At 47.6% G+C, this 27,002-nt stretch overlaps 3 protein-coding genes across 17 annotated transcripts in view; all 3 read left to right on the top strand.

Annotated features, from left to right (window-relative positions):
* Window positions 1-6,250, top strand: part of LOC125162302 (interleukin-36 beta-like) — a 42,388-nt gene extending 36,138 nt beyond the window's left edge. For 5 of the 10 annotated variants that reach the window (XM_047853176.1, XM_047853177.1, XM_047853178.1 and 2 more), the window contains 2 exons: window positions 1,578-1,740; window positions 4,916-6,250. In XM_047853176.1, coding sequence (XP_047709132.1) covers window positions 1,578-1,740; window positions 4,916-5,060 — 308 coding nt within the window. In that variant the 3' untranslated portion in view covers window positions 5,061-6,250. Of the gene's footprint in view, window positions 1-1,577; window positions 1,741-4,877 lie in introns of all 10 variants that reach the window. The other 5 variants (XR_007150962.1, XM_047853184.1, XM_047853182.1 and 2 more) reach the window with 5 other exon arrangements.
* A 1,614-nt stretch (window positions 6,251-7,864) lies between these two features.
* Window positions 7,865-12,072, top strand: LOC125162842 (interleukin-36 receptor antagonist protein). The gene is made up of 5 exons (XM_047854303.1): window positions 7,865-7,999; window positions 8,374-8,429; window positions 9,769-9,854; window positions 10,891-11,018; window positions 11,221-12,072. Exons 2-5 carry the CDS (start codon window positions 8,401-8,403, stop codon window positions 11,443-11,445), a joined length of 468 nt encoding a protein of 155 aa, XP_047710259.1. The 5' UTR covers window positions 7,865-7,999; window positions 8,374-8,400; the 3' UTR covers window positions 11,446-12,072.
* Window positions 10,891-27,002, top strand: part of IL1F10 (interleukin 1 family member 10) — a 32,642-nt gene continuing 16,530 nt past the window's right edge. Inside the window, exons 1-7 of one of the 6 annotated variants that reach the window (XM_047854300.1) lie at window positions 10,944-11,018; window positions 14,067-14,480; window positions 15,409-15,480; window positions 21,151-21,210; window positions 23,004-23,089; window positions 23,370-23,497; window positions 23,777-24,459. In XM_047854300.1, the coding sequence (XP_047710256.1) occupies window positions 21,179-21,210; window positions 23,004-23,089; window positions 23,370-23,497; window positions 23,777-23,989 (459 nt within the window). In that variant the 5' untranslated portion in view covers window positions 10,944-11,018; window positions 14,067-14,480; window positions 15,409-15,480; window positions 21,151-21,178 and the 3' untranslated portion in view covers window positions 23,990-24,459. Of the gene's footprint in view, window positions 11,019-11,934; window positions 12,129-14,066; window positions 14,481-15,408; window positions 15,481-21,150; window positions 21,211-23,003; window positions 23,090-23,369; window positions 23,498-23,776; window positions 24,460-27,002 lie in introns of those variants that run through there. The other 5 variants (XM_047854301.1, XM_047854302.1, XM_047854296.1 and 2 more) reach the window with 5 other exon arrangements.

Here is a 27,002-nt window from a genome sequence, read left to right as displayed (position 1 = left end):
AAGTTTTGGCCACTTGGTTAAGGTGAGGTTGGCTAGGTTTCTCCACTGTAAAATTACCAACTTTTCTTTTGTTTAAAGATTTTTTAAAATTATTTATTCATTTTTAAAAATATTTATTTTTTGAGAGAGAGACACACACACAGAGTGTGAGCTGAGGAGGGACAGAGAGAGAGGGAGACACAGAGTCTGAAGCAGGCTCCAGGCTCTGAGCTATCACCACATAGCCCGACATGGGGCTCGAACTCACAAACCGCGGGATCATGACCTGAGCCGAAGTCAGACGTTCAATCGACTGAGCCACCCAGGCGCCCCACCAATTTTCCTTTTGTAATTGATAGGTAGTCTGTGAGGAGATTCTTTAAGGCAATGTACATCTTGTGCTTATCAAACATTTGCTTAAAGGTTTTAACTCTTGCTGATGATTTTTGCCTGAATCAGTCATTACTATGATGATTGCAAAATATTACTACATTTATTTTTATTATCCTTTAGCTAACTGTATTTTTTTATATGTTGACAGCAAGCTGTTAGAAAATGAAATAAAAAAGCAATTCCATTTATAATAAAATACTTAGGAGAGATTTAACAAAAGATGTAAAAGATCCATACGTGGCTGTAAACTTAAAAATGGTCAAGATGATAAATTTGTTAAGTGTATTTTACCGCAGTTAGATATAATGATAATAATAATAATAATAATAAATTAGAAAAGACAAATATGTAAACACTTATATAATAACTGTTATATATTTTTTCTGCCTATCGTTTTGTTTTTATTTACATATGTAGCTACACAGAGTTCTTTTTTTTTTTTAATTTTTTTTAACATTTATTCATTTTTGAAAGGCAGAGAGAGACAGAGCATGAACGGGGGAGGGGCAGAGAGAGAGGGAGACACAAAAACAAGCAGGCTCCAGGCTTCGAGCTGTCAGCCCAGAGCCCGACACGGGGCTCGAACTCACAGACCGCGAGATCACAACCTGAGCCGAAGTCGGCCGCTTAACCAACGGAGCCACCCAGGCGCCCCAGAGTTCTGCTTTTTTAAAAAATAATTTATTGTCAAGTTAGCTAACATACAGTGTATAATGTGAGACAGGAGACCATCAAAATCCAAGAGGAGAAAACAGGCAACAACCTCTTTGACCTCGGCCACAGCAGCATATAGATATTAAAAAAAGAAGTAGTCCCTGGTTCTTGAGGCGTTTGTGAAAGGAGATGGTTCTACTCCATCAGTCCTAAGTGTCACAGTCAGAGCCAAGGAAGGCTTGAGGCCTCCTCTGGGGGAGCCCCAAGGCAGTTGGCCTGGCCTTGTCTAATTCTGCTATGGATGCTCACTGGTGCAGGTCCTCTGTGGAAGGAGACAAAAAACAAAAAAACAAACCCTGCGGAGGAAAGACTGTCTAATCCAGCCTGGCCAAGAGTGGCCTCTCTGTGGGGTCATAGCCTTGCACCCAGAGCCTGTGCTTTGGCTGGACAGGAGGAGGCTATGGCCCAGAAAGCAAAGATGGGGCCAGACCGGTACTCTTACTGACCTGTTGGCTTTTCCTTTCCACAATTGGCTTATTTCCAATTTTCAGCTACAGAATCTGGTTCACTTCCTAGCTGTTCTGTGGACAGAGGTCCAGCAATGGCCAAACCACACAATCTGTGGGAGGTGAGTCCTCAGACTCTTGGAGGCCTCAGAAGTACAGATGAACAAAGCACCTGGACCTGCTTTGGAGGGTCTCACCATGATCTGAGGTGAGGAGGTTGCCAATGGCTCTTCTGTCCTTGGTGACTCAGTCAGGAGAAACTGCCCGTAGGTGTGACACACATGAGTCTCACCCCATCGTTGTCTACACACTCCCCGGTTCCAGCTTGTAGAACTGGACCTTCCCTAGACCCTCCACCCTGGAAGATGCCAGGGGACTAAGCAAAACAAAGCAACACGTTCTGGCTCAGCACGTTCTGGCTGCAGTGACATGACCCACAAACTTCCCTGTGATTTCACAGGGTTTCCAGTGTTAACTCAAATATGCTGTGAGCCAAGTAGCACCTTCCCTTCTGTTACTCCCCACAGCGACCACAGGATGTGGCTGTAGTTGGGGTAGGGGTCCTGGGCTGTGGTAGGAGGTAACCTTCTGTTCACAGCTCCCTGGAGGCTGTGTGTCTATGTATCACCATCATCTCCCCTATGCCAGGTAGGGCCTTCATGGTTGTTCTAAGCCACGAAAAGTCACTCTAGGGAATGAAGAATTCCCTCTGTCCTGATGTGTACCACACTCTGTCTTGGTGGGAGCCCTTTGTCTCTGGACCAACTCTATTGGTTTCTTCTAACTTTTTTGAAGCCTCTGTTCTTCTCAAGAAGCCCCTTGGTCCTTTCTGGAAAAGACTCCTGGAAGGGAGCCCCTCTGGCCTCCAGCTCTGCCCTCCATTCCTTGATTGCTTGAATCTATAAGCATTACATGGTTTATTCGTTCACAGTGGGGAATGGGGATGAGTTAGTAAGAAATTGAATTGCCAGAGTACTAACACCAGGTCCATCTCTTACTAGTTTGTGACCTTGGCTTTAGTTACTTAATCTCTCCATGCCTGACTTTGTCTTAACAGTTCAATGGGAATAAAAATTGCCCTCACTTCACAGGCCCGATGGCACAATGCCTATATTGCTTTCGAGATAATGCTTGACCCAGTGAATGTGCAGCAAATGTTAACCTTTCCTGTAAGGGGTTTGCATGTGCTCAGGTGGGGCCTTCTCCCTCTCTGGGTCAAGTAAGATGCATTTGCACACGGGCAAGGAAGTGTTTAGTCTTGAACTAGCCTCACATTTAGGTCAATGTAAACATGGCCTCTGCCACCACGTTCTCAGGGTTTTCTTTACATACCTGGGGAGGGGTGCCGGAGAGGTGGGAAACAGGGGTGGGTGGGTGCGTAGGAAGGAGGTGCCTGCGGGTTTGTGCTAAGTGCTGACCTTGCTCTTCGCAGCCTCTGTTTCATCCAGCCTCATGACAACCCGGTGAGGTGGTTTGTTCCTCTTTTCTTTACAAAAAAATGCAAATGAGGTGAGATGAATCATGGAATCAGAGAGATGAGGCAAATTCCCCCAGGCCACGTGGCTGATGAGGAGGAGGATGATACAGCTGACATTTAAGCACCTGCCTGTGCCGGGCACTGCTCTAAACACTGCACAAACATTAACTCCTTTAATCTTAACAACCACCCCTGAGCCAGTACTGTTTTTTATTCCCATTTTGCAGATGAGAACTCCAAACCCCAGAAAGATTAAACAACTTGGCCAAAGACATATAGTAATAAGTGACAGATTTAGGACTGGAATCAAGATGGTCTTGACCAGAGTTTGGCAAACATTTTCCTATCAAGGGCCACACAGTAAATATCTTATGTTTTGCACCCTATGCAGTTTCTGTCACAGATACTCAACTCTGCCATTGTGGTGTAGAAAGATCCACAGACTATAAACAAATGAGCGTGGCTATGTTCCAATAAAGCTTTGTTTAGGAAACAAACAGAGGGCCCATGTTAGCCCACTGGCCCAAGTATGTCTACCATGGTCTTAACTGCTGTGTTAATTAAGAGAATGAGGACCCAGAAGCATCAAAGTTCTCTGAGAAATAAAAAGATCATTATTGTGAGCAAAACGTGAGACAATTGTCTGGCCTTTTCAATGTGAAGAAACAGCATACAACTTGTTCAGTGTTAGTGCAATATTATTTATTAAAGGCATACTGTGTGGGGCACCTGGGTGACTCAGTTGGTTAAGCGTCTGACTTCAGCTCAGGTCATGATCTCACAGTTCGTGGGTTCAAGCCCTGTGTCAGGCTCTGTGCTGACAGCTCAGAGCCTGGAGCCTGCTTCGGATTCTGTGTCTCCCTCTCTGTCTGCCTCTCCCCTGTTCATGCTCTGTCTCCCTCTGTCTCTCAAAAATGAGTAAATGTTAAAAAAAAAAAATTTTTTTTTTAAGGCATACTGTATACCAGGCCCATAAAGTGCTTGGAATACACTAATGAACAGAATAGACAGGAAACAGCTCCCTTGTATGAGCTTATCTTCCAGCAGGGTTCGGTGGGGGAGCTGATGAATGATACCCATAACACACAGCTGAATTATTCAATGTATTAACAGATGATGAGCGCTGGGAAGAAATAGAGCATGGTAAGGGGAGTGTGATAGCAGGAAAGGAAAGAATAGGATGATGAGTATTGGTCTCACGGAGAAGGTGATATTTTAGCAAAGGCTTCAAGGATGTAAGGGAGTGAGCCACGCTCATATCTTGAAGTTCCCAGGCAGAGACAATAGCCGGTGGAAAGGCCCTGAGGCAGGACTGTGCCTGGCTTGTTCAAGAAAGAGCATGAGGTCCATGGGCTTGAGTTACTGCATGGTGTGATCAAAGAACGTGGTCAAGAGGTAATGACAGCCTGGTTTTGTGGGGCCTGGGAGCATGGCAGAGACTTGCCTCTTACTCTCAGAGACTCAGGGACCAGAAGAGTTACATGATCTGAGGCCGACTGAGGAAGGCTCCCTCTGACTGCCGTGTTGTAGCCTGTGGTCAACAGCTTTAGATTTAGCTTTCCTGGATTTGGTTCTGACCAATACTAATTATTGGTTTCGTATCAGGCAACATAATTAACCTTTCTGTACTTGGTTTCCACATCCATGAAACAGAGATAATAATAGCAGTTACAACACAGGGCAGTTATGAGCATAAAATGGGAAAGTTCTCATGAAATAGAAAAAAAACCCACTACACATAATTCTAGGGACATAGTGAACACCAAATGGATACTGGTCATTTTAAATTATTGTGAAATGTATCTTCCTAATAAAAAATTACTGTTTTACTAAACTGCTTGTGAATGTGTGCTTACACACTGATACAGGTGTGTCCCTTGTGCTGTTTGATTCCTCATCTCTACAGCAAGAGCGGGAACCATACCCCACTCCGGAGCACTGCCAATCTCACAAAGGTGGTGAGAATCACCATGGGGAAGCATTACCCCTTTGCAGACTGGGACAGCTTCTGGGGCAACCTCCATGGCCATATAAAGTCCATGAAGACTTGAGATATTTCCTAAGAAGGGGAGACACCCACTGAAGACTGAGGAGAATGAAAAGAGAACAGGAGCAGAAATGCCCCATAGTGATGGCAAAGTGTATTCGTTACCTATTGCCGTGTAACAAAGTATTCCAAGCCTTAGCCGCGGCTTCAAACAGCAAGCATTATTCCACAGAGGTTCTCAGAATCCGGAATCCAAAGAGTGGCATTATCTGGGTCTGGCTCAGGGTTCCTCATGAAGCTGCAGTCAAGATGTCATCAGGGCTGCCTCATCCGAAGGCTGGAATGAAGATGTGGGGCCTGTTTCTAAGATTGCTCACACATAGCTGTTGTCAGGAGGCCTCAGTTCTCCACCACGTGGGCCTCTCCACAGGCTGCTGGAGTGTCCTCCTCACCTGGCAGCTGGCTCCCCCCAGGGGTGAGAGCCAAGAAAGATCAGGAAGAAGCTACAATACCTTTTGTGATCTAGCCTCAGGTGTGACAAGTCACTTCTACCAGGTAGTAGATTCTTTGGAAGCAAGCGACTAAGTCCAGGCCACACTTGAAGGAAAATTAAGCTCCACCTCTTAAATGGTAGAGTATTAAAGAATTTGTGGACAGATTTTAAAACCACCACACGTGATGTGTGACTTGGGGCGAAATAACATTGTCTTAAGTATTACCAGTTTAGTTTTCAACAAGTCCAAAATAGAACTCTCATACAAACACAAAGTGGGCATGTGCCAAAGATTTACCATTGTTAATAAATGAAGGAACCAGCAGGACGATGAAACTGATTCAAAAGGTATGATCAGTCAGGAAAGAAATGGTGGAATGGGTTAGCTGACTTAGATTAAGAAAAACAAAAACAAAACCTAATGAATTGCAAGGCAATAAAACTGCACCCTTTGGATGCTATTTTTTTTTATCAGGCAGAAATGATTTGCAATTTATCTCTCTCTTCTTAGTTCACATCTAACTTCGCAGAATCTGGTATCTACTCCACCATCATAAGTCAAGCCAAGGCATCCGTTTCCTAGAGAATTGAGTAACCACTGGTGGAGCCTGTTCCATGATGTTCCAATGCAACATTGAAAGCACATGTGGTCACCATTTTGTCTTTTTTCAAGATTGAAGAACTTAACTTTTTTTTTCTAAATTTTTTTTAGCGTTTACTCATTTTTGAGAGATAGGGAGAGACAGAGTATGAGCAGGGGAGGGGAAGAGACAGAGGGAGACACAGAATTTGAAGCAGGCTCCAGACTCCGAGCTGTCAGCACAGAGCCTGCCACGGAGCTGGAACTCATGAATCGAGAGATCGTGACCTGAGCCGAAGTCAGACATTTAACCGACTGAGCCATTCAGGTGCCCCAAGAACTTAACTTCCTTAATGAGGGCTCGTTTTGTTTTGTTTTGTTTTATTTTATTTTATTTTATTTTATTTTATTTTATTTTATTTTATTTATTTATTTATTTATTTATTTATTTATTTATTTATTTATTTATATTTTCACCATCTTAGCTCATTCATTCACCTCTCCATCCATTTGTCCTGTACCCATCACCGTGAAACACATTGCGGAGCAAACACAGCTGGCAGAAACATCCCCCTGCACCCTCAGCAAGTCGCCCCATCTGGAGGGGGACAGCCATGCATTGGCATCATTTCATGTTAGTCAGAATGAGGACAGAGCTTTTGAAGCCCCACACACGTGTCCTGTGGGCACGTGGGTGCAATTCACTGGGGTTAGAGGATCAGAGCCCAGGGGGGTTGGTGTTTTACTTTTTTGGGTGAAACAATATGTACTTCTCTATAATCACTTTATAAATGAAAGCCTGTCTGCTTAAACCCATTTTGCTGATAGGACAACACCTTCTGGAGTTTCCTTTTGGTTTTGTTCTTTTTTGCAATTATTTCAATGTCATTTCCATTTGGTCCATTTAATGATTTTAAAATGTTTTGGCAGGTGTTTTCCACATTAGAATAACTTGGTATTTTATTTATTCCTGAATGCTGTAAGGGTTTTTTAGTCTATAAGCTGGAACGCAATTTCTTTAACATTTATACCTGAACAATAAATTGCTATCAATGGCACTCAAGATATAATTAAATTGTTATTATGCACTGCCCTCTACCTTTAATTCAGATCCATCACAGAGAATGTATGGAGGTGTTGAAACTGCATGAATTGTTATCCAATCACATTTTATTTTGCCAGTCAGGTACTGGAGAAAGGTCAATCACAGATGGCATGAGCTAGATTTTACTTTCTGAGGAAATAATCAAACGCATGAGCAAAGATGTTGATGCAAAAAATTTGTCACAACATGATTTTCAAGCAAATAATAATAAACTAATAATAATTCATGGCTATAAATAAATGATGCTGCATCTATATAATGAAATGTATTCAGCCATTCAACGTTGCATCATTCATATTTGGTATGGAAAGATATTCTGCTATTTGCTATATGAAAAAAGCAAATTGCAAATCTAGTGTAGGTTTCTGTGAAACACTGTTGACAGTTACGTGTGTATGTATGCAGAGGAAAACTGTTTTCATTGGCTTTCTGGTGGCACACTCACAGAACACAAGTATTCACTTTTTTTTTTCCTGATCTGGATTTTCAGGTTTTTCTACAGTGAACATGTAGACTAAACATTGCCTACACAGGAAAACCCCACCTCCAGCATTTTCCATAGGTTTGGCAAAGTCAGGAAGGGAGGAGGGAAGGAAGGAAGGAAGGAAGGAAGGAAGGAAGGAAGGGGGAGGAAGGGGGGTTTGCTCTAAAATCTGCTTGCGGGGCGGGGGGGGGGGGGGGGGCGGCTATCTGCACTGCAGTCTTTGGGTCTGGAAGCACTTGAAGTCCAGGAGCTGAGTGCTGGGAAGCGCTGGAAAGCTTCAGGGAAGTTCCTCAGAATTGCTAAAAGAAGATTATCTCCAGAACCTTCCTTCCCGGGGAGAGGTAAGGAACAGCAGGTGTTTCTGGAGGCTTCGGGTGGTGTGAAATACCTGGGAAACCCTGCTCCTCCTCAGCTTGTGGCAGTTTCAGGGGCTCCTCCCTAGTGCATTATTAAAAGGGCTGTGGCACCTCGGAGGAGTAGGCAGATACCGCGGGCTCTGCCAGGAGAAAGGAGCATTCTGAGGTGTCCTTTGGGGAGCTGGGCTTCATTCTCCCCAGCAGGGCCGAGGCTCTCTCCTGACCCCAGACCTGGAATCCCCTGCTCTGGGGGGGGATGTTCCCATGCTGAGGGGGTGGGTCAGAATGCTGCTTGCTACCCAGGCCCCTGCCAGCTCAACCTCTATTTCCACCTAAGATTTTGTGTTATTTCAAAACAGGAGAGTCTACACACTGTGAAACTCAAGATGGTCCTGAGTGGGGCGCTGTGCTTTCGGTGAGTATCTGAGCCTCTGATCGGCTGTGTCCTCTGGGGAGAAGTTAAGCTCCAGGTAGACCTGTTGTCCATCCTTTCTGCGTAGGGAGGGGCTGTGGCTGCTCAGAGCGCAGGTGGGTGGGCAGCTGGGCAGTTATGAACAGCCCCTCACTGTCCTAAGGAAAGTTTTTCCAGCCTTCATCAGGCTGAGGCTGGCCACCTCATGGGGGTTCCCCGATGAGAAGGGGAGCAAGTGAATCACTCTGTGTCGAGCTGCAGCTTCACGTATCCATAATGAGGATGGAAGTCGGGAGAACCAGCTTAGAGCTGTTACCACCCACTGGGGTGAATATTAATGTCCATCCAGCGGCTCTGCTCTGCTACATCCTTGCTGCCCTTTGGGGCAAAACTAGTCAGTCTGTCTGTCTCCTGGCATGTACTGAGCCAGGCAGTCTGCCGTGTTCTGGACTTTGCACTAATGAGCAAAAATGGTCCCTGCTCTCTCTGAACCGAGAGTCTACTGTAGCTTTTTGCAAGGTGTGTTCAGTGGAACCCCAGTCCTATGAGCTGCTTGATACAGTGGTGATCAAGAAATGTGGGAAATATTGCTTTCTACGTCTCCGCATAAGAGAACCATGGCGTAATTCCGCATGTTAGCAACTCTGAAGTACAGATTTGTTTATGTTTAGCTACCGTTGAACCAGTTTGCACGCAGCGTGCTTGTTTCCATATAATATCTGAAGAGACCCACTTTGGGATGTATCTTTTCACCTCATAGGATGTTGGAAAATCAACTGAGATCAGAGATGAAAAATAAATTCTTTCATTTCAAAAATGAAATTCTTTCATTTCAAAATGATATCCCACAATTAATAAGTGGAAGTAAATGTGCCTTGATGTCTTCAATAATGACTGAAGAATCAGATTTTCATCTGGGAAAGGCCTGGGCGTTATCTAACCCATTGTCTTAATTTAGCAGTGGGGAGCCTCAGGCCCAGAGTGGTCAAGTGACTTGTCTGTTGTGATCTGGAAATAATGGTGGTGAGCCAGACAAGCACCCAGAACTCTGACTCACAGTCCAGTTTCTTTTCCAACATTACCCATGGAGGAGATTGGTTGGTGTAGCAAAGATTGAATGGGGTGGAGGAGCAAATCCAAGACTCAGGTGCAGTCCCATTGTTGTTGGAGTCCCGTTGTTGTCCCATTGGTAGGGTATGAGCCCAGCAGGGCTGGGAAGAAGGTTGGGCTGTTGCTCCTGGCACAGCGGGAGGAGAGGGAGACAGTGGGGCTCTGTAGAGCCCAGCAAGCCGGAGCACCCACTCCTCCCCTAACTAAGTGTCATCCTGTCCTGATGTTTCAGGATGAAGGATGCAGAATTGAAGGTGCTTTATCTGCATGATAACCAGCTTCTAGCTGGAAGGCTGCATGCAGGGAACATCATCCAAGGTGGGTGGCAAAACACGACACCACTTCCCTAGACACTCTGAGGGGACGGGGCCTGAAGAGGGCTTGGAACAGCCATGCAAACTGGCACAGACCTACAGACCCCAGGCCTGACACAGTGGATGGGGCATCATAAAAGCAGACCCTGAACAAGGACAAATAAGCTACAGTATCTTCCAGCAAAGTGAGGACACATGCCCCAACGCCACCTGAGGCCTCTATGCAGAGATGGGGAATATTTCCAAGATGAATGCTTTGTCCTTCCCTCAGAGGTGGACTTAGACCAAACATTTCTTTTCCTGGGATCCAGTGCTGAGGAGAGATCTAAAACAGGCTCTCTAGGCCTTTATTCCCATGTGGGAGTGGTTTTCTGCCCCTTTACCCTGGGTCCCCTCTGCTCTCTGGGGATTCCTGGTCACTCAGAGTGGTGGGACCCAGGTGGCTGGTGGGCTTACTCCTTCTGCCCCGTACACTGTGGCAGGTCTTCTCTCTAGAACAGCACATACCTGGCCACTTGGGACACTTGTATAGGCTGTGTGCGTGTGCGTGCACATGTGCATGCTTGCATGTATGTATATGTGAGTGCATGTGTGCATGTGTTTGTATGAGTGGTGGGGGATGGTACAGAGAAGAATGAGACCCTCTTCTGGTCTCAGGAATCTCACAGGTGGTAGAACATGTCCAAATAACCCTGATGAGAGGCTTATCCAATCGAGTTTCCAAAAAGAGGCCAGAGGGTCAAGCGGCATTAAAGGAAGTGGTCAAATCTTCCTGGGGACTAGAGAAGACTTGAAAATTTGAGCCTGGACCAGGGGGTGGGCATGGGGTGGGAGGTGGTACAATGTGCTTATGTCCCTTGATGTCACTGGGCCAACTGACGGGAGACCACCCTTCCCTAGGTGACAGCTGCTAACAGGCTTCCCTTCTTCTCAGTCTGGGGACAGGAGGTCTCACACACGTCCTGCTCTCCAAAGTCCATGATGCAGGGAGAGGGAGGGAAGGGCAGTCAAGGCCTCTGCATCTGACTTCCTTTCTCTAGGCGAGGAGATCAGTGTTGTCCCCAATCGGTCTCTGGATGCCAAGCTCTCTCCAGTCATCCTGGGTGTCCAGGGAGGGAGCCAGTGCCTGTCATGTGGGACGGGGCAGGAACCGACTCTGAAACTAGAGGTGAGTCCTGTTGGGACATCCTTGCTCTCTGATCTCACAAAGCCAGCAGATGCTGAAGCCACTGAGCTGGGTGTCCTGGGGCCCAAGCTCCTCTCCCTTGTGGGGTTCTGTTGATTGCAGCCCTGCCTCTCCGTGCTCCCGGCCCAGCTCTCCTGCCTCCCCCACTCCTTTCCCCTCACCTGCCATGCCCTTCTGCTCACAGCCAGTAAATATCATGGAGCTCTACCTCGGTGCCAAGGAATCCAAGAGCTTCACTTTCTACCGGCGAGACACAGGGCTCACCTCCAGCTTTGAGTCAGCTGCCTACCCAGGCTGGTTCCTCTGCACTGTGCCGGAAGCAGACCAGCCTCTCAGACTCACCCAACTCTCGGAGGATGCCAGCTGGGACAGCCCCATCACGGACTTCTACTTCCAGCAGTGTGACTAGGGCAATGTGCCCCCAGAACTCCCTGGGCAGAGCCAGCTCAGGCAGGGGTGAAGGTGGAAGAGGACACTGATGGCAGCCACCCCCTCTGCTCTCAGGGACCCCACCTCTGGCTGCGCATTTGGCCACTCTCCCTTTTGGTTCCCAGTTTGGGTAAATTCTTTTGCGATTCGGGGCTTAGGCCACAGTTTCTTTCCCTGTTGGGTGCTGCTGCTCTCATGGCACCTTGCAAAAACCATATGAGATGAACTGGGAGTCACATAAAAAGGTTCCTTACGGGTGCAGGGTGCAGGGAGAAATCCTTCATGCTTTATGGTAACTCAGCCAGTACCCCTGAGCCCACGGGGCAGCCCATCCCAGTTGAGCCTATTAGGGCCACTGGCTGCCCACATGAGGTCCTTTCGTGCACCACTGTGCAGGAGAGGGAGGTCATAGAGTTAGGGGCACAAGGCCCAGCCCCTTCCCTCTTCCCTTTAATTCAGCTGCCATTGTATGCTATTTTTTTCCATCCTATCCTTGTGCTCTAGCCGTGGCAGGAGAGGGTGGTGGTGTGTGAGGAAGTGGCTCCAGCTCAGAAGACTGAAGAATGGCCAGGCAGGCATGTCATACATTCTGAGACCCGAGATACCATTAAAATCCAAGATGCTGGTGTCCACTCACATGGAAAGATTCTCACGACGTATTAAGTAAGGAGAGCAAATTACAAAGTCGCATATCCTATAATTTCATTTTAATTAAAAAAAAATGCCTATCTATATATTTCTGCATAGAAAAAAGTCTGTAAGAGTTTCCTTCGATTTTAGCAACGTCGGAGTGGTGGTATCACAGGTGATTCTTCTTTTTGTTCTTTTATTTATTTGCATTTTTCTAATTGTTCTACAATGAAGATGCATTCCTTGTGTAATAAGTAAGTTAGCCTTGAGGAAAACAGAGCAGACAGTATTTCTGATGGTCCTCCGCATCCACTTCCTTGAGTAAAATTCATGTTGAATTAAGATCTGCTGCTCTGAGCAGCAGTAGTGAGAATGAGAAAACAGACCTCAACAGAGCTGCCAAGAAAAAGCATATGATGGGTTAGTTAGTGTGGTTGGAATCTCCTGGAGAAGGAATTTACAGAAAGAACCATCCTGGACCTGGAGTGGTCACAACTCCCTGAGATTTCAAGGTGTGGGTTTCAGCCTCCAAAGGGACCTGTGCTGGTTGAATAGTGTTCCCCCCGGATCCGTGTCCTTCTGGGAACCTTAGACCATGACCTTATTTGGAAATGGGTTCTTTGCAGATGCAATTAGTCAAGAGGTCATGTTGTATTGGGGGAGGGGGGCGGCAGGCTCTAAATCCAACACGGCTGGTATCCTTGCAAGAAGAGAAAAGGACAGAGACCCAGAGGAGACCCAGGAAGAAGGCCATGTGAAGATGGAGGCTGAGATTGCCCTCATGCAGCAGTAAGGCAAGAAATGCCATGACTGAGGCAATCACCAGAAGTGAGGAAGAGGCAAAGAAGAATTCTTTCCAAACCCTTCAGAGGGAGTGTGGCTTTCTAGTCTCCTGAACTGTGAGAGAACAAATTTTTGTTGCTTTAAACCACCAACTTTGTGGGGATTGGTTGTGGCAGCCCTATGAATTAACACAGCTGCCGATGACCCCATCTCACAGTGTGTGTGTCCCCTCCCACATTGTACCCACGTTGTCTCTGTGACCAACAGAACATGGCAGAAATAATACTATGCCATTTCTGAGATTTGGTTATAAAAGACTGTAGGTTTTATCTTGTTTTCTCTCTCTGTTTCTTTGTTCACTTGCTCTGGGGGGAAGTTAGCTGCCATGGCATAAGCAGCTCTGTAGAGAAACCCATGTGTTGAAAAATGAAGCCTCTTACCAACTGCCACATGAGTGCATTTGGAAGCAGCTCCCCCAGCCCCAGTCAGGCCTTCAGATGAGGCGACCCTGGGGACAGCTTGACTGCCACCTCAGGAGAGACTCTGAAGCAGAACCACCTGGCTAAGCTGGTCTAGATTCCCAAACCCCCAGAAACTGTGCAAGAAAATACGTGTTTGTTGCTTTCAGTTGCTAAGTTTCAGGGTCACTAGTTACACAGCAATAGATAACTAATACACAGTAAAGAGAAATAAACACATTTCTTTTATTATGATTGTAATTTTCTCCAGTATTTTCATTTTCCTTCTCAAAATCAACACCGGCCCTTTAATTTCCCCAACATTCTACGTAAAAACTGATCATGCTAAATATGCTGAATAGTCTCTGTTCCTGCAAGGTTTAGCTCCTCCTTGATTACCTTCACACCTCTAGTTCTACATGCCAGGGACTGTGACTCCAGCGTCCCTACCTAAACTCTGGGAGATGAAAACAGAAGCCAGAGGAGAGGCTCAAAACTGAGTCCCAGGGATTCTGCCTGCACCTCACCAGTCAGACCAGCCTGGCAGGTTCAGATTCTGCTGAGGCACTAGTAAGGAGGTGGCCAGGCCGGGGAGCAGACAGCACAAGTGCCTCCAGGGGAGCAGACAGCACAAGTGCCTCCAGAGGCCTCTCAGGAGTGCCGAGAACACGGGCTCTGGGCACCAGGCTTGCTTCTGCAGACCTAGTTCACACTCTGTCTTTGCTCACAGGCCCAGCCATACTCTCACCTTGTCTCCTCCTCCAAGAAGCCTTTGCTGAATTGAGGCGTCTGGTCATCTGCTCTGACTGTGCTACATTGCTATGTTAACTTCCCCTTGTTGTAAGAATTGATTTGCCGTCTGTGGCCCCTGAAGTGACCTCAAGGTCAAGGCTGTATCAGTTTGTTTCCAGGCACCTCAAATAATGTTTGACAAATAATTGGAAACCCGTGAATACAGACAGTGGAAACTATTCCTCCACCGTGGAATATTTCTTCTCTCTTCTCCACCCATCTAAATGGGCCCACCCTTCAAGAAGCAGCCGAAATTCTGCCTCACTCTGGAAGCTTTCTCCAGCCTGCAGTGATTGCTTCATCATCTGTAGGATGATAGAATTCAAAATGGCTTTGGCAAGGATGAACTGACGTGAGTCAACAGAAAAGGAAGAAATGTAAAATGCTACCTTAGAAGTGTTTGGGCTGGGGGACCCTGGCATCACGACTGTTTATATGAAAAAGATACAGTGCTTTTAGATTTCTTCAATTTCAGTATAAGCACCCTGCTTGACCTGTATTTACAGAGGTGTAATGCCCACATCACATGGAGTTTGTGTCGGTTGTAGGCATTGAGGACTGAGTGGGTCCTGAATAGTAGAGAGTGTCCCAAGAGCAAGTCACAAGGGCAGAGGCTAGGAAGCTGAGGGTCTTTATCCTGGAGAAGCAATACACAGAGAGCTCCATTCAAGCACTCAGAGCTCTGCCTACTAGAAAAATAAACTTGTCCTGTGTAATTCCAGGAGGTACAAGCAGGACCGACTGATAGAAATTATGTGTGACCCAAAAATTTTAACCGCAAAGATCACACATGTTGTTAGGGTTTCTTTAAGAGGTTGTGGAGGTGTTGAAGCAAAGCCTGATTAACTATGTCCCAGGGATGCCATAGCACAGGTCTCTCCATTTAGAAGGAACCTATATGCCATGTCTAAGTCATAAAAAGAATTCTAGGAGTTTTTTTACTTGAGGAGATTCTCTGCATCTATTGTTTCCAATATGCCCTTGTTCTGCAGATTAGAGAGTCTGGTCTCCTTAATGATCTTTTTAAGTGTTTATGACTTAGCTCCCCAGCTGGACTGTGAAGCTGCCTAACAACAGGGACTATGTATTGCACATCTTTGTCACACAGCAGTGTAAATGCTCAGTAAATGCCCATCGATTGCCTGGCATAATACCCCATGCTTTGGGCCTTTCCACGGAGAGAGAAGAGACTGGGAGAGGGGTGAAGAATGACTGTCAGCCTTAGGAAACACAAATTGGGTCCCTTCCCTGCCCATCTTTTCTTGTCTCTCCCTCTTTAGACATCTGCATGTGGGTTGGCCTCTCCTACCTCCTTACCAAGCCCTTTGTGGAACTGTGCAAATGACATAATAGTGAGTATTACAGTAAGGCATATGGTACCCAGAGAATGCTATGCCAAGCTTCTCTACCCCTTGTGAGTAGATGAATGGATGGCTGGGTGGATGGCTGGATGGACAAATGGGTGAATAGATGGACTGAGTTAAGTAATATCAATTAGATGCTTGAGTATTCTTTACCCCTGCCCTGTTCCCACTGTGCCATGTGTCCTAGCAGTCCAGGGCACATGGTGGCTGTCCAGTCCCAGGATGGGTCTAAGGTCCATGTCCTCTGTAGGTAGGTTTCCTCAGATGCTCTGTCTCATCAGCCTAATACCAGCTAATAGGACCTGTTGAAAAGCAGAGACTTCCCTCCCCTCTTTCCAAACAGGGCCATCTTTGCAATGCCATCAGTGCCCTCTCTCACGTTGCCTCACTGGCCACAGCCTGGCTTAAAACACTAGAGGTCACTCTGTCTTTGGGCCTCTCAGACCTATTCACTCTTGCCTTTTCTATTCCTCTAAATCTAGGATGGAGCCCCATGGGGCACCAAAGGGAAGGTGACATGAAGACATCTGACCCCAAGGCTGTTTATATGGCTACTGAAAGCACCAATAACAGTGTCAATGACAGTAGCTATGAGCAGGGGCCCAGTGCCTGGCTTCTGCCAGGGCTTTATGGGTGACTCTCTCCCCCTTCAACAAACACTCATTAATGCCCCCACCTTCTTATTATCCATACTGTGCTAAAGACATTGTGAAATCCCTAGGCTCTTCTTCCCCATCCTGGAACCAATTATAAAGATTGCTGCAGGCTTGACCCACCCTGACCCGACAGTATAAACTCAGGGCAAATGCCCGGGAGAAATCAGTCGGACCTTTCAGGCACCCAGGATTGAAGGTCAGTGGTTGATAGGCAGTATTCTATCTCTCTTTCTCACTTTCCTTCTCCTTTCTGTTAATATCTCTGATATGCCCCCTCCCTTAACTCCTCCTGACAAGCTCTCTAGATAACAAGGTATCTCCTCCACGGAACGTAGTAGGATGCTGAATAAGCCTGAAAGCACATAGAAAAAATTTGAGAGAAGGTATAGTTTAAGCCAAGTCAAGATTTTTAAATATTTAGAACCATAGATTTTAGAAAGTAATTTCAGAAGAAATCAGCTAAGCCGGGGGTATTCCACAGTATGTGGTGAGGCTTGGAGTTCTTTGGGTATGTCCTGGTGCCTGCTTCCATGGTCAAGGACAGTGTTAGCAGGGTTCTGGAGTCACCATCATTCTCTGACTCAGCAAAAGAAGGTCCCCTTTATCCATTTTACTTTCATGAGGTTTCTGTGTAAAATTGCATTGTGAAATTTAGTTTTGAGCAATACTGGTCTTACCTAGCCTCTCGTCCTAATGATAACAAGTTGGAGGCCCAGGGACAAAAAGGGACTTTTGCCCCAAAGGGTGGCAATATGAATTGGTAGCAGAGCTAGGTCCAGAACCCAACCTTGCTGTGTTTCTATGTCCTGCTTATAAGCATACATGTGTGTCAGGGTGGTTGGAGGGAGTTAGAAGCCACATTTCATGGATCAAGATATTGTTAACTTTTATGGAAATGAATGTCTATATATAGAACAATACACAATACAGTGAGATTTAATAGGAGTTCAGAGTAGGGTTGCAATAGTAAAGGAAAGATTCATTAAACTTTGAGTCATGGAATCACAGGTAGTTTGATCTGGAAAGAATCTTTAATAACCACAGACTCTAATTTTATAGATGCTGAAACTGAGAATTGGAGGTTAAGTGTCACAACCTTGTATGCCTGAGCTGTTACTCTGACCTGATAATTAATTTAGCAGAGCTAGAGACTCAACCTATAGATAAATGATACCATGTCCAGTGGCTCTAATGCCAAAAGATCTGAATGGATGGCAAGGAGGAGGGATAGCTTTTGAGGCAGGGAAACCAAAGACAACTTTGAGCATGCCCTCTGGGAAGATAAGGAAGAGGTCATGTGCCTGGAGCGGTGGTTTAGTGTCCACAGAGAAGTGAGATACACTCATGCAAGTGAATCGGGGCCAGATGGTGATGAAATGGACAGCCATTGTAGACTCCAGGGCTGAGCAGGGATATTGTGAAAGCAGTACTTAGAATGTAGGTCCAGGTACCTCACATAGGTTGGGCTGGATTGAAGGGAGAAAAACCAGGAATACAGGCACAGGTCTAATGGCTATGAAGAAGACAACGTTACATTTTAGTATTACTTTTTTTATTTTTATTTATTTATTTTTGACAAAGTTACATTTTAAAGAATAATTTTTCAGAACTTATTGGTAAATCAGATACAGAGTAAGGAAAAGTGGGGAGATGAATGGGCTGGGAGGAGGAGAAGATAGATTTGGCTTCAGATCTATTTTTTGGGTGTGATGGCAGGATGTCCAAAGGGGGGTGTCCTATAGTCTGCTGGAGATACAGTAGGGTGTTCAGTCTGGGCTTGGGAGGCATCAGACCAAGATGATCAGTGCAGATGTGGAAATGTATGAATTGCAACTCTGTGGGGCATGTGATACAAGTGCTTAAGACTTAGATGTGTGACTTCCAGCCTAAGGGATGCCCCCAAATGGAAGAGAGAATCTACATGGACCTGAGAATGGGAAAATGGAGTGCAAAGGGAGTCAATCAATGTCAAGAGTTCCAAGGAGGCAGTAGCCAAATATTAGAGGAATCAAAAGAGTCTTGATTTGGCTCCACAGGGGTTAATAGTGGTCTTGGAGAGAACATAGTTCACACAGAAAATGTGTAGGAGAATGAGAAGAGGGTGTGATAGAGAAATGCCTAATGCTAGTTGGTAGTGGTTTTTGACTCAGGACGGGTGGATTGATGAAATCTGAGACAGCCAGAGATGGTGTCCAGGGAGGACTATAGGCCAAAGTCCGGTGAAAGGTCACTTGGGGACAATAGGGAAGGGAAATCTTAGGGAATGGAGTGTGTGGTGCATTGGGAGGGACCATGACAGACTCAGCATCAGGACCCCACGCTCTCTGATGGGCTAGAAGCCAGCTTCTCACTCCTGTTTACTTCATCACAGTCTAGCCAGACCCAGGCAGGGGGTGCCTGATAGGAGAGTCTTTGGGGGAAACACTGGAATTTGGGGTTGGGACAGGAGGCTTCTGGGGCCCCAGGGGATCCGGCTGGACTGGACAAGCCCTGAATTTCTGCCCGTCTCTTGCACCAACACTGACCAAGAGTGGGACTCATCATCCTCACATGGAGCCCTCCATTTGATCGGCCCTGGCCAGGCCTTGGCATAGCTACTAGGCTGCCCATATTTTTGCTGCTACAACCAAAGAAGTCCCAGTAGTTTGGATGAGAGAGAGCACAGCACCAAGTGTGCTTGCATTGAGGCCACGCTGCTAATGGCGTATCTGGGCTGGGGGATCATCTGTCTAGCCCTCTGCTACTCAAAAGTGTGGCCAGGGACGAGCGGCGTTAATCTCACTTGGTTGCATGTTTGAAATGCACGGTCTCAGTTTCTACCCCAGATCTAGGGAACCAGAATTGTCAGGTGATTTACATGTTCATTGGAGAGGGAGAAAAACCGAGATGGTATACCAGTTCCCAAGCCTGGCTGATCATGGAGTCACTTCAAGCCCTGGCGAATCAGAACCTTCAGCACAGGGAATAGTACTTATCCAGAGTCCCCCAGGTGACTGATGGGCAGGTGCGCTTGGGAGCCAATGGCTTTAGCTGAGTTTAATTATTGAAAACAAAACTTACTTTACACTACAAAGGAGAATCATGTTCATATGGGGAAAATGTTAAGAGAGCTGAAGAAAATATCACTCATAACCCTGTCAGCCAAAGAGAACAACATGGGCAGTCTTTGTTCCTGTTTGTGTCTCTCCATGTGTGTGGCTTTTGATGGAATAGTAATGTACACATTCTTCATAACCTGAATTTTCCACTTAACGTATTTTGAACATTTCGTGTCATAAAATGTTCTTCCACAATATCTTTAGTGTACCTGTTTAATGTACATGTTTCTTATTTACTTAACTTGCCATAATTTTTATTTTTATTTTTTAATTAAAAAATTTTAAATGTTTATTTATTTTTGAGAGAGAGAGAGAGACACAGAGTGCAAGTGGGGGAGGGGCAGAGAGAGAGAGGAAGACAGCATCTGAAGTAGCTCCAGGTTTTGAGCCATCAGCACAGAGGCTGAGACAGGGCCCAAACTCACGAACTGTGAGATCATGACCTGAGCCGAAATCAGATGTTTAACCGACTGAGTCACCCAGGCGCCCTGCCATAATTTTTAAATCAATGACATGTTATTGGACGTTTAGCTTATATCCAACTCTTGCTATTGTCCGAAATGATGTAGTGAACATAATTAAACATTTGGGCAATCCATTACTTTCCCTTAGAGAAAGGGCAACAAATGAAATTACAGAGTATGTAGAATAGTTTAAGACTTTGATTCACGTCACCAATATCCATCCAGAATCCTAGAGATGCCCTGTTATTCGTTATTCTCACCAACACTTAAATGCCTGCTGCCAAGCCTAGGAGGTGGGAAATGACTTGTCCAAGGTGACCGCATGGCAAATCCAGTACCAACACTGGGTCCTGGAGCTCGGAGCTGCTGGCATGACTAGAAGCTCTGCTGTCATCATCAAACTGTTCCTCCTCACCCACTTCCCCAAATGTCCTTCAGTGTCATTCTTTCTCTCTCTCTCTGAGCCCTGCTCCTTTCTGCCCACCCCTTTTCCCCATCCCCTCTTATTTTCTGCTATCTTCTCTTTCTTCTTCTATTTGGTTTTCTTACTCTGTGAGAATCAGATCTACTGGGCGCACCCCAGCCCCAGCTACCCTTGCATTTACTTTTCCAGGCTATTTTCTAATGGCTACCACCCTCATGCCCTGAATGGCTCTGGGTTTTTTTCCATGCTAGGTTCTGGAATGGTCTTTCTAAAGGTGGTCATTTTAGGGTCAAGTTCTAGGGCAGGATAATCCAACCAGAAGGAGCAGAGCTGTTGTGAAACTGTGGTGTGGGATTAATAAGGGGACACTGGCTTCAGTTGTGATCACTCATCCTCAAGAACACAAGTCTCTATATCTCAGGGCCTGTCCTACTTTCCATCTGGAGCATCATGGGGGAGTTTGGATGGTCTCTCTTTCACAATCTTGGGAAAACATTCTAGTTCCTCGAATGAGGCTTTCTAACTCTGCAGGGAGACCCTGCACCCTCCAGCAGCGGGCTGGAGATGGTTCCTGGGAGCGCTGCTATTCCCGCAGCTCCGGGAGAGGTGCGATGACTCTACGGCTAGGCTGGGCAGTGAGACAGGATTTGAGCTCAGCTCATCCTCAAACTGTGAGGCTGGAGCACACCCCACCCTCGTCTCAGCCCCAGGAAGTAGTCCTGGCCAAAGTCTTCGGGGAACCTGTTCTTCAGTTCCCCCAAGCTAGCACCACTCACATGTCACTGGCTCACACCCCTGCCAGATGACCCCAAAGCAGGGCGAAGCAGAGATGCCTGGAGCTTGCTGGGCTGGGGAGACCTTGGTGGATTCCATCAGGCCAATTATAGATAAGCAGCTTAGTGAGATCTTTCTGCTTTGTGATTCAGTGATTCGGGGCCCCTCAGGGGGTCTGTCCCCCCAGCCCCACCCTTATAATACCCTCCTTTTCTGACAGCCTGTCTTTTCTTCCCCCTCAGCAAGGACCAGTCACCCAGGATTGCAGGAATGTGCTCCCTGCCCATGGCAAGATACTACACGTAAGTCTCCCCGGAGTCCATCCTTTCCAACTGGAGGTCTGGAGATGACGTGGGAAGAGGGCAGGAAGGCCCAGGGGAGGGATGCGGCTCCTTCTCACCTGAGAACTCTCAAGTGCCCCCTAATTAAGTTTAATCATAAGCATGTTAACAATAGCCCTCTTCCCTGAGCATCCAAGATGCCTTGCCTCCATCCTGAGTAACCCACAAGGGGAACGCGCCTAAGTCCGGTCAGATTTGGAAACCAAAGCTCAAAGAGGCTAGATCAATGACCTCATGTATCACAGAGCCGGGACCCACACTCTCTGTGCCACTCCAACCTCCTCTCTCCAGAAGCTCAGGAACAATTTTGAATCTCAGAGACAGCATCTCCACACGTCGGTCTCTGTGGCCTTTGCTCCCAGCATGCACTGCCAACTCTCACTGTTACCTCATTTGACATTTGAGACTTTACTTATAGCTTACACTTTATTGCCTGTGATTTCTCATTGGAAACTACCTCCAGTCCTTTGAGGAATGAGCCAAAAGCAGAACTGACTTCTGGGTTGCATTGCTGCGGCTCCTGCATGGGTCTGCCCTGTCCTGGACGTGAGGGGGCCAGTCAGGACCTCTAGGAAGTTGCCACGTGGCTGGGAAGGCAAAACACCTGTGTATAAAGCACCCAAATGACAAAACAGATATCAGCACTTTGGGGTATCTAACTTGGGTTCTGGTCTCCAAAGAGAATGTGGCTCGCAGATGAGTTACAGACAAGTCCTGGTCATCCAGGTTGGAGAGAGAATGCTGGTTGGCAAGCCTAGGCTCTTTTGAGATCTTTATTTTTATTGTACAAGTGAACCTACTTTAAACACATACAGTCATTAGCTAAGGGTATTATAATTAGCTGTTATTGAGAGAGAAAAATCTCCTGGAGGCGATGGCATTGGCCCAGAGGAGGTAGGGAGGGCTCCCCGGGTCCTGAGAGTGGCTGACAGACGTTTTGAAACCAGCCAAGCGACCAGGCTAATAACCTGTGTGACTTTGATGTTGCACACACTCATTGTGGTTTCCTCCCTGCTCCCCAGCACGTATTTACCCTCGCAGGCCCATCAATGGAAACTCTGCCAACCCCAAATGCCTGTAATCACACCCTGTTCGAGCTCTTTGCTGACCTCCTAAGTCTGGCACCTAGAATGTGGGCCCACCCCAGGGCATACCTCGCGTGGAACGGTGTGGGGGAGGGGGGCAATGTTGGCACACCTTCTGTCACGTTGGATTTTTTTTTCCTGATTCCTGGATTTTGTTCTATAAGAAAGCCCTTAAGATATTGGAAAAGCAAGCCACACTTTATTATATACTCAATGAATCCCTTCACTGAAGAGAATAAACATTTATGTAAAATTGGGGCAGGCTCAGAAAATCTGGGATAAGGCTTACTCCATCCCACAGATATCTGAGCCTCATTAGGAGATTTCTCAGGACGGGCATGCAAAAGGGCCGGCATAATCGGGAAAACTCTGTCTACCCCTCAGTGAGAAGGTACTGGCTTTCCTCAGTGCCCCCAGGGCCCCAACAGAGCCCAAGCCTGGTAAAGGGAGCCTCTGAGAATCGAGAGCCCCAGAAGACCTTCCCTGGCCTTAAGGCTGACCTGGTTTCACCTGTTCTTGGGTGGAGTTGTATACCCACTTCTCATGTGTGGAAGAGAGAAGAACCCCTAAATGCTCAGTGTGGTACTTTCAGAGTGTGGAGGGGCAAGGACTTTGGGGTTTGGTGGTGTCCGAAGGGAGCAGGCCATCAGCACTGCCATCCTGTTCCAGAATTAAGGATGCAGATCAGAAGGCTCTATACTTAAGAGGTGACCAGCTCCTGGTAGGAGATCCCAGTGCGGACGACTGCTGTGCAGGTGAGCATCTGGGCTTCACCCCCTCGGACACACTCATGCTCCACCTTCCACAGGCTTTCCCCTTCCCTCCTGCCTCTGGTAACAGTGAAAAGACGCAGGGAACAGCTGAGGACCTCTCTTTCGGAGGGTGTCGTGGCCGCTGCAGGGGTCCTGGCTCGCCTAGCAGCCCACATGCAGGGGCCAGGCCTGACCCGGTTCCTTCCTGCCTGGGCTTAGCTCACTGAGAGGTTGTAATCTGAATCCCTCTCATCTCCTGGCTCTCGTCTCTCTTCCCTCCCAGAGAAGATCTGCATACTTCCCAACAGAGGCCTGGACCGCACCAAAGTCCCCATCTTCCTGGGACTCCAGGGAGGCAGTCGCTGCCTGGCCTGTGTGGAGACAGAAGAGGGGCCTTCCCTGCAGCTGGAGGTGAGAAACCACACCCTGTTCTAGGGGACCCTGCAGACATGGCTTCCAGGATACTCTGGCATCTCTGCACCCATCTGTGGATTCCTGGCCAGGTCCACACATTCCTGTCCTTCCCTCTGCACCTAGCACCAAGACCCCTGCCCTCCAGAACCCGCAGAAGGCAGTTCCCCGGGTATAGAACCTCTCCGTAAAGTCCCTTATTGACCACCCCCTGGAGGCCTCTGGGGCTGACATCTTTACCAGTAGCCTCATCCCGCGGCGACCACCTTGCTCCCACAGGATGTGAACATCGAGGACCTGTACAAGGGTGGTGAGCAGGCCACACGCTTCACCTTCTTCCAGAGAAGCCTGGGCTCAGCCTTCAGGCTTGAGGCTGCTGCCTGGCCTGGCTGGTTCCTCTGTGGCCCAGCTGAGCCCCAGCAACCAGTACGACTTGCCAAGGAAAGTGAGCCATTGGCCTGCACTGAGTTCTACTTTGAACAGAGTCGGTAGTGAGGCAGGAGGCCGAGTTCCAGGCTGGTGCCCCCAAACCAAGCTCATCCTGCTGAAGGCAGCATCCTGCTGATAGGCAGAATAATGCCCCCCTAAAGATGTCCACGTCCTAATCCCCAGACTCTGTGAATATGTTACCTCCAAGGCAAAAGTGACTTTGCAAATGTGATTAAGGTAAGGATCTTGAGATGGGAAGACTCCCACAAGGGTCCTCGTAAGAATGAGGCAGGAGGGTGAGAGTCAGAGGCTGGAAGATGCTATGCTATTAATCGAATTTCAAATGTAGCAGACAGGGCTATCGGCCAGCGAATGCAGGTGGTTCCAGAAGCTGTAAAAAGCAAGGGAAGGATTCTCTCCTAGAGCTTCCAGGAGAAACACAGCTCGGCTGACAGTTGAATTTTAGTCCAGTGAAACCCATTTTAGACCTCTGACCTCCAGAACTGTAGAATAATAAATTTGTGTTGTTTGAAGCCACTAAGTTTGTGGTAATTTGTTACAGCAGCAATAGAAAAATGGTACAGAGTCTTAATAGGTGCCAGTATTCAGTGTTTAACGCAAGGGGTGTGGGTAACTCGGTGGGTTCTTGCGAGGCTGCCCACAGCTTCTCCTGCAGTCCATCTGCCCCAGAGCTCCTAGAAACAGCCAGAAGCTCCAGGCAGAACCCAGCTCTCCCCTGCTGTCCATGGACAGACAACGCCTTGGGCTGCTCACAGTTGTAGTTTTAGTTCAAGTCTTACGATTTTCCTTTCAGATACTTCACAGTGAATCAGTCATTCGGTCGATCAGAGGCTCTGGTTGTCTGCCAGTTTTGACGTGTGAGGAGCAAGGAGGGGCAGTGAGGGAGAGATGGCGAGCTGGTAGTGGATGTGTTGTTTAGGCTACGGTGGAGCGGATGGGCTGGGGTGGCTTGGTCCAAACAGCAATACAGGGCTGGGACTCGGCTGACTGTTTGCAGCTGGGACTGACCCTCTTCCTTGGAGCCTGAATCCCTCTCCATTTCTCAATCTGTGGTCTGGCACAGGCTAGAGTGGAGAGCCCATGACGTCAGCGCTCAGAGCGGTGGGTTGATGGCTCTCTTCCTCCTTTGTGTAACCACTCAGCCCCTGTGGCACCAGGGGCCGGGGCATTTAATGACAGGCTGTCTTCACCCTCAGACCCACCCTGCAAGGCAAGCGTTTTCACCCATTTGACAGATGAGGACACTGAACTAGAAGGGATGAAATCCCTCGCTGAAGGTCATGTGGGCCATACGTGATGGAACTCAAGGTCATCCTGGCCCATCTGACCCCGGTGTCGGTCCACGCATTTTTATTCCACTCTTTCTTTGGGAGTTCGGACAGGATGGCAAACAAGCACAAGCTTCCTTACAACTGACAACCGAGTGGGGAAAACACTCACCAGGCACATAATCAAAGAAGAAAACAGACAAACAGGAGCAGTTTACATCACAGAGGGTGAGCGCGGTAGGTATTGAATGACGATAACATTGGAGAAGGTGGTCAGGGGAAGCACCTCTGTCTTTTTGAGGAGGTGCCATCGGAGCGAGACTGAAGGACAGGAGCAAGGGGGGAGCGGTGTGATGAGGCAGAGGTATAGCAAGTGTGCGGGCTCTGAGACAGAAGGGGCTTGGCGTGTCCAAACAGCAGTGGGAGGCAGGGGCGTTGGAACCTGGAGAATAAGGGAGGGTTGGAACGGGAGCAAGACCAGCAGGGCGTGGGTCATGGGGGCTTTAAAGGCAAAGTGAGGGCTTCAGTTTATCTTCAAGTGCAAAGGGAAGCTGTGGGAAGGGTTTTAGCAGAGGAGGGACATGCTGGCCTTAGATTCTTCTCCTGCCTCTCCATGGCCTGCATATGCCCCGATTCCTTCACCCTCTGGCCATCATGTCATACCTATGGGTTGACACTGCTCTGTGCTTTTTGAGGGCCCGTTCTGTTCAACTTTGGGTCACCAGTGCCCAGAGTAGCTACTGAAACACCAAAGGTGCCGAAGAAGGGCAAAGTCTTGAATGGATTAGCGGATGATCACTTGGGTCTTGTGGATCATTCGGGATACAGTGTAAGGAGAGCCAAGGTAGCAAGAGAGATGGTCCCCACTGTAGCACAGAGGCGGAGCTGGCAGAGGGGGCTGGACAAGGCTTCAAAAAGGAAAGCGCACTTCATCAGGGCCTCAGAGAAAGAGTCGTTTTCCAGGCGGAGAGTGTGGGCGTGGGCATTTCTAGGCAGAGAGAACAACTCAGGGAGGCGTGATGAAGAGGAGTTGCTAACACTTCTGGGCCTGGTGAGCCATGGCCGTGCTGGACCCTAGGGCTGCTGGCTGAGGAGTTGCTGAAAATGAAGAGGTGAGGCCTGTGAATGCTTGTGAAAGAGGTGAGGAGGTGACTGACACTTTATCCAGGAGGCCTGGAGGCATCATCCAAGTATTGCAAGTAGAACCTGGATTTTAAGCCTGGGCCCCTGAGGTCAGCACTGGCCCAACCCAGCTGCTATGAGGGTTTCAGCCCCTCCAGCTTCCTCCCTCCTCCCCCTCTTGCCCCAACTGCCTTCTGTCTGGCACCACCCTGGGATCAGCTTTGGTGCTTTGGTTCCAAGGTTTGGCCAGCCCCTGTCACCTCCCCATGCCCGCTCATCTCCTTCACTCATGGTAACTCAACTTGATCCTGCTTGGAGCAGGGCTCACGAATGAAGGAACATTGGGTATGCCTGGGTGGCCACGGGCATAGTTCACAAGAGAAAGGTAAATTGGATCAAGTTCTCTATATAAGTAAAAAAAAAAAAAAAAAAATTTTTTTTTTTTGAGCACCTAACATATGCCAATTCTGTATTAGTGCATAGGGGACAAAGAGGACACAAGAGATTTAGGAGACACAGTCCCTCCCTTTAAAGACACACACTGTAGATGAGGAAACCAGACATTAGGAATAAAAAACCATCGTGTATTGACTGCTTTCTACAGAATGACTAGAAGACACTCGAAATAGCACTCAGGGAACCTGGGATTGAAATTCTGTAGGGCT

Source organism: Prionailurus viverrinus, chromosome A3 (assembly GCF_022837055.1).
Source record: "Prionailurus viverrinus isolate Anna chromosome A3, UM_Priviv_1.0, whole genome shotgun sequence".
In the NCBI taxonomy this organism is placed as follows: Eukaryota; Metazoa; Chordata; class Mammalia; order Carnivora; family Felidae; genus Prionailurus; species Prionailurus viverrinus.
This window is presented reverse-complemented; position numbering and strand designations above follow the sequence as displayed.